This window comes from Myotis brandtii, unplaced genomic scaffold (assembly GCF_000412655.1).
Source record: "Myotis brandtii unplaced genomic scaffold, ASM41265v1 scaffold334, whole genome shotgun sequence".
In the NCBI taxonomy this organism is placed as follows: domain Eukaryota; kingdom Metazoa; phylum Chordata; class Mammalia; order Chiroptera; family Vespertilionidae; genus Myotis; species Myotis brandtii.
Window position 1 is genome coordinate 565,273 of NW_005362885.1, and position 6,753 is coordinate 572,025.

At 52.6% G+C, this 6,753-nt stretch overlaps 1 protein-coding gene across 2 annotated transcripts in view; it reads left to right on the plus strand.

Moving 5' to 3' along the window:
* The window catches only part of GNB1 (guanine nucleotide binding protein (G protein), beta polypeptide 1), a 26,419-nt gene that overhangs the window by 3,785 nt on the left and 15,881 nt on the right, over positions 1–6,753 (plus strand). Inside the window, exons 1-2 of one of the 2 annotated variants that reach the window (XM_014543793.1) lie at positions 852–943; positions 3,966–4,066. In XM_014543793.1, the coding sequence (XP_014399279.1) occupies positions 4,010–4,066 (57 nt within the window). In that variant the 5' untranslated portion in view covers positions 852–943; positions 3,966–4,009. Of the gene's footprint in view, positions 1–851; positions 944–3,965; positions 4,067–6,753 lie in introns of those variants that run through there. The other variant, XM_005871288.2, reaches the window with a different exon arrangement.

Sequence of the window (6,753 nt, forward strand, 5' to 3'; positions counted from 1 at the left end):
AGTTTGAAGAGCATGTGATGTTACAGTTAAAGTTCTAAGTACTTCATCCCAAGGGAAATTAGTCAAGCACTCTGAAAGTGTTTTCACTCTTAATGTGGTGTACAGGGAGATATTAGAATAAGTTTAATCACTTTATTAGTCATTGCATCACTGTTGTTTTTATATCATGTTTTCGTGGTTTTCATATCATGTTTTGTCGTTTTTATATCATGCCTCTGTTGTTATATCCTTTTGTTACTGTTTATTTATTAATTTATATATTATTTTCATATACATTTTACTAATTTCCTTTCATCTCTCATTTCTATTATAGAGAAAGGGCAAATAGCAATGTTAAAATATCTCTGCTAATTAATTCCCTTTTTAAAAAAATATATTTTATTGATTTTTTACAGAGAGGAAGGGAGAGGGATAGAGAGTTAGAAACATCGATGAGAGAGAAACATCGATCAACTGCCTCCTGCACACTCCCCACTGGGGATGTGCCAGCAACCAAGGTACATGCCTTTGACCGGAATCGAACCCGGGACCCTTGAGTCTGCCGGCCGATGCTCTATCCACTGAGCCAAACCGGTTAGGGCAATTAATTCCCTTTTAATGTGCACGAATTTCATGCACCGGGCTACTAGTATTTGAATAAAAAATCATGCTAATACTGACTTATAAAGATGTAACATAGGGGCAAACTTCAACCTGCTTGCTTTCAGTCACTTAAATTTCTTCCAAAACAGAAGTTCTGAATCAAGGCCAGTGGCAGGTGTGGGTGGTGAGGGGCAGAGTGGCCTCTCGCGGGTCTGTCTTAGTGGATTAGAGGTCCGCGCGCTGAGTCAGCTGGGCCGGGGCTTAACGGTGACTGTGACCCAGGAGGGGAGAAGGCGCCAGGCCTCGGGACCGGAGGCTTTGGGGGACTCGGGATAGTGAAGAGAAAAGCAAACCAGCAAATGTAAGTAAGACTTGTGAACGCACCTCAGGGGTTTTGTATAAGCTGCCCAGCCAGCATTGGAGACCGAGAGGGAACTACAGCCACTAACTCAGTGGAGGTGGTCCTGATCTTTCACATCTTTTAAAACGGCTGTGGTTCCGTGGCTGTCTCCAGGTAACCAGTGGCAGGCATTGCCCCGGCTCGGCCGTCTGCAGGGCTGGCTCGGTGCCTGCAGGAGCTCGCCTGGTGAAGGGAGCTGAACTGGCCCCTCACTGAGAGGAGGAGACCATGTGCGTCTTCTGGGTTCCTGGGCCGGATGAGCGGGTAACTTTTTTGAAGAGAAATAGACGTGTAAGAGAGAACGTGAAGGCACAGGCTGCCCCTGTTCCTGGGTCTTTCTCCACAAACAACCACCAGTGACATGTCCTTGTGTCTGTGGAAAAAGGCTGCTCACATTAGCATAGGTGTGTCCTGTTGGTGGACAGAGAGGCCCCACCCTCACACACTGTTCTGTGCTTGTTTCTTTCGTGTCGGTGTCTTCACAGAGGAGCGGGGACGGTGAGTGGTGGTGGGAACGGGCAAGGCTCTGCGGGATGCGGTGTGGGCAGCAGCGACGGCCCGGTGCCCTGTGATGGGCTGGTGTCCACCTCTCCACGCTCACCCTCTGGGGCCGGTTCAGTCCATTACCTCAGGGCCAGGGCTGTCAGTGCGCCCGGCAAGGTGGCCTGGGCGCTTCATTCGTGAAAGTCCATCTGCAAAAACTTCTTTTCCAGATTCGGTTTTAGGAAATACAGTTTTGACATGGAGAAGAGAGAGTGTAATTTAAAATGTTTTAATGTCTGTAACTGAGACTCAGATGTGAGGGCTGATGATCACGGGCTGTCGTCCAAAGGCAGTGGCAGCCGTCGATGCTGTTCATGGTGAGAGGCGGGCCTGCTTGTCCTGCTTGTGGCCGAAGGTCCCGGTCAGCAAGTGTCGGCAGCACTGCTCCTGAGGTTCGCCGAGGCGACGGCGCTCACGGAGCTTCTCAATATAGAGACACGTGGGCTGTCATGTCTCTGCCTGACGGTACGCAGCGGTGATTATCATGCACATCGTCTTCTGTGACATGTACAAGGACATCTGATTAAAGGAGGCGTTTAAACGTGAGGTCTCAGGAGTTATCCCGCCCATTAGAAGCTGTGACATGTACAAGGACATCTAATTACAGGAGACGTTTAAACGTGAGGTCTCAGGAGTTATCCCGCCCATTAGAAGTTGGGTCCTAAAAAAAAAAAAAAAGAGTTGGGTCTTGCCTGGCTGGTGTGACTCAGTGGTTGAACGTCGACCTATGAACCAGGAGGTCGTGGTTTGATTTCCTGCAGCTGCCCGGGTTGCAGGCTTGGTCTCCAGTGTGGGGCGTGCAGGAGGCAGCCGATCCATGATTCTCTCTCATCATTGATGTTTCTATCGCTCGCTCCCTCTCCCTTCCTCTCTGAAACCAGTAAAAACTTTTCTTTTTCTTTCTTTCTTTTTTTTTTAAAGAAGTTGGGTCTTTACTTGAAGACCTCGGCCTCTCAGATAGTACTTCCTTCTACCTAGATCCTAAGGAGCTTGTTGTGTTTAGTCCTCAGTTTAAAGGTTACCTTCGTGCTGTAGTGTCTGAGTTGGGGTCAGAAGTCGATGGTGGACTGAAGCCAACCCTTTAGTCCGAGTGCCTCATGGCGCCATTGGCAGTTACCCCTCCAGGCTGACCTTGGAAGGACTGAGGAAGGGCTTCTTACCGACGGAGGAGGGGCGGTTGGGTTGAAAGAGCCGGCTCTACAGAGCTGTCTGCACGGACGGACAGACGGACGGACGGACGTGGCCTGTCCCCGCATGGGACTGCTGGGAGGCGCCCGGGCTGGCGGGGAGCACAGGCGTCCATGAAGACATCACGGCCTTTCGTTTTAAAGCTCTTTCCTCTTCTCTCGGCACCGTTATTCTCTCCGACGTTAACGTTCACCAACTGCTGTCCTTGGACAAAGGGGAGAGGGAGCTCGTCAGTGTCAGCGTCAGTGTCAGCGGGCATGTGTCTGCAGCGTGGCCTCAGGGACAGGTGCTCCGCCTCGGCCAGGCCTCCTGCAACACCCTTCAGTGTCGCCTTTGAAGCAGCTCTTTTGATCGGAAGTATTTTTAAGACCCTGTGGGCTTGTGTCGCCTTCCCGGAGAGCTGCCACGGGCCTGCCCTTTGCAGTGCTCGCGCCCCGCCTGCCCGGCCTCTGCTGCGGGCTGTGGGCGCCGCGCCTGGCTGGCCTGAGCTGTAGGCTGTGGGGTGGGTCCTCTGTCTGCTGGGATCCCAGGGCCATGTTGGTGGGAGAGCAGGTTCCTGCACCACAGGCCTGCGGCACCACACCCACACAGTCCTTCAGCGTGGCCGTGCGGGCGTGCCAACATCGGGGCAGTCAGGGGGTCAAGGTCATGGATGCGGCTCCCAGCGACGGGTGGTCAGGCGCCACTGCCCCGCCTCCTGCCCTGGTTTCACGGGAGAGCCATCCTGACGCCTGTCTCAGCTTCTTGGGTCCTTCTGAGACCCAGGTCCTTCTTGCAAAGGCTGCGTGTGGAACAGCTTCTTCTTTGTTAACCCACCACCATCTGTTGAGTAGTCACTTGTTAGACATCGTCACTGTACAAAGCCAGTGAATGATAGAAGCTGTCTTTTACTAACCAGCCCCTGGTGGGCATTCTATAAGTTCTGATGAATGTTAGTCTCTGATTTATAATTGCTCTCAACATTTCAATTTCCTGTTCTCGCCTGCTTCATTACTTAGTCATTGTTCATTAACTTTTCTTTAAATCGAATTTTTTTAATCCTCACCTGAAGATGATAATGTTTTCATTGATTTTGAGAGAGAGAGAGAGAGAGAGACATCAATGTGAGAGAGACACAAAGATCAGCTGCCTCACGCACGCGCCCTGACTGGGATGGATCCCGAAACCTTTGGGTGTCCCAGATGAGCTCCAGCCAAGCGAGCCAGCTGGCCCCGCTGTTGATGAACTTCCTGTGCTTGTGTTTCTGTTTCAGATCCGATTCCTTGAGGTGGCATCGCAGAGCACTACGGTCAGAAGATGAGCGAGCTCGACCAGCTACGGCAGGAGGCCGAGCAGCTGAAAAACCAAATCAGAGTGCGTACCGCACACGTGTCCCGTTTACTTATCCCGTCTAGTGCATGTCTGGCCAGATGTGACCTGGCGTCAGAGGGATGAGTTACAGGGTGACCCCAGGGTTCAGGACTGAGGTTGAGTCTTAATTGGCACAGGATGCACTAATGACACCCATAATTTGGCCTCATCCATTATTTTGGGGTTTTGTTTCCTAGTGCATCATTATTTCATATGCAAAAATGTCTCCACAGGATTTATAAACATCTTTCTGCACATGTTTTTCTTAACCTTGGAATTAGCTTTGTGCCGTTCTTTTATTTTTTTCTTCCAATATTCTTTTGGTCACTGTATAGCAGTGGTTCTCAACCTTGGCTGCACATTAGAATCACCTGGGAATCTTTATAAAATCCTGATTTCTGGGCCTCATCACTGCTGTATAGAGTGTGATGTTGGCCTCCCTGCCTTGTGACTGTTAAGTTGAGGGCAGGAAACTTCTTTAAAAATAAGCGTATTAACAACAATAAAAGGTATGTCAGGTGCGCCTGGCTTGTTTTCAGTTTTGAAAAGAGGTGTTCCCTCGGGAAGGTCATTGGAGCAGACAGCTTTTTCTGTTGGAGCAGATGCCTCTCCCTGGAGGCAAAGCCGCGTGTGCAGCCCAGGCTCCTGGAGCACGCAGGTCGCCCCGTGCGCAGGTCGCCCCGTGCGCAGGTCGCACGGCAGCCCAGGCGAGGTAACGGCGTGGCTCGGGGTCGCGCTGGTCCCCTCCGGTTCTGTGAGGCAGTGCTTCTAAAGAATGCTTTCTAGAGAAACATTTACTGCAAGTCAGTGTTCCTGTTCTCAGACCGGTGATGGGAAGAGTGAGAGAAAGGAGGTGGACTCGGCCGAAAACACTTGTCCTCAGCGTCCACAGCTAGATGCTTGTCCACTGATGAGGGGGCATCTCAGACGCTTCGGGTCACCTGTAGGCTCCAGCCCCCGCCAGAGCGTCACTTCTCCGCAGGCTTCGGAGCAGTTTCCTGAGGCCACTGGAACGGGCGCCTAACCTTGTCCTTCCAAATGGCCCCTCGTGCTCAGAAAGCCTGGCGGTGACGGGGACAGGCGCCACATGATTTCAGCCGTCTCCGTGACCTCGCGAGCGGGCAGTGGGATTCCCTGAGATCTGCAGCCGAGGGGAACGGGCGTCCTGTGCAGGAGGTCAGGCCTTCGTCCAGAGCCTGCTGCAGCTCTGCAGGAGCAAGGACGCCCCTCTCTGCTCCGGGCGGACTCGTGGGACGGCCTGTCCGCCTCCAGGAGAACCCAGAGTCTGTTTTTCCAGCACCTGGGAATGGCTCACAAGTAGTGGGCTCAGACCTGTTCAGATGCAGCAAGTTTGTGCTGCGTGGGGGGAAGACATCGTCTTTGGAAGAACAAAGGCTGGAAGTCAGCGCTCCTCTCTTCCCGTGGGTCAGACCCCGTGGCATTGTGGGGCGCAGGCGTCCTCCTCGGGCAGGGCTGTTGTGTGGGCCACGCGTGGAATTTACACGTATAAAGAGGAACCGGTGGCATTCATTTTTAAGAAACTATCTCAACCAACATACCTAAAACATACACTCATATTCCATTATTCTACACCCTCTCTCTGCACGGAGTCTTGAGCTCTCAGTGTGCCTTACACTGATGGGCACACCTCCGTGCGCACGCGCCATGGCTCCTGGGGCTCCGGCTCCCGAGCTGGTGCTGTGCACGTCTCTGGGCTCAGCACAGGGACAACAAAGGTGGGGGCACCTCTTACCCGCGGGTGGGAGGGAAAAAGCACACCTTCCCCCTGATCGCCCCAGAAACGCAGCTTTCCGAAGGACGCAGGGCAGAGGAGCGGGAAGTGGCCACCGAGGGCGAGGGCTGCGTCTTCCTTAGGTTTGTTTTCAGGTGGGAGGCCCCAGAGGACGTCTCGTCCTTTTCTGATTGTTCCTGGAGGAAGCGTGCAGTCTCAAAGGGACGCATGTCTTACCGTGCCGGCTCAGTGATGATGTGTGAGTGCCGACTTCCTAGGAGTGGCCGTGCCCGCTGTGCAGGCAGCAGCCCTCGCTGTGGGACAGGCCCGTGGTGCTGGCACAGGCCAAGAAGAGAGGACTGACTGGTCAACAGCTTGGACATACTCCTCTGATCTAAGGGCCAAAATAGGTGAATGTCACCTTCAGTGACATTTCTCATCACGAACAGAGCAAGGCCTTTGCACTAGGAGCGCACCCCCTGCATGTCTTCACCAGCCCAGGCCGTCGGGAGCGACACAAGGTCTCTGACTGTCAGCAGCTGCAGCGACCGCCCCTGACATGTTGTCATAATTTTCTTGGAAGTTATTCCTACACTCAAGCTTTGACCCTTTTTAAAGCTATCGTCTCATTTTCCTTCTTAATGTATGGTTTTTTGTTTGTAAAATTTATACACTAATTTGAGATTTCAAGATTTTATTTTCTAGTAACTTTGACCACTTAGGGACAAGGAAGCATTTTAATGAGCTCAGTGTGTCCCTGTGTAGTGCTTCCTGCTTCACAGGTCATTTCCTAGATACCAGCACAGCCGGAAACCGCACCAGGCCCTCGGCGGTTCCCATAGCCTCAGCGCTGGTGACCGTTCCCAGTGGGCACAGCCCAGAGAGCAGGGCTTGGGCTGGACATGCAGTGCTTTCAGACAGTCCTCTGGGCCCACAGCTCCTGGGCGGCCTGTTAAAA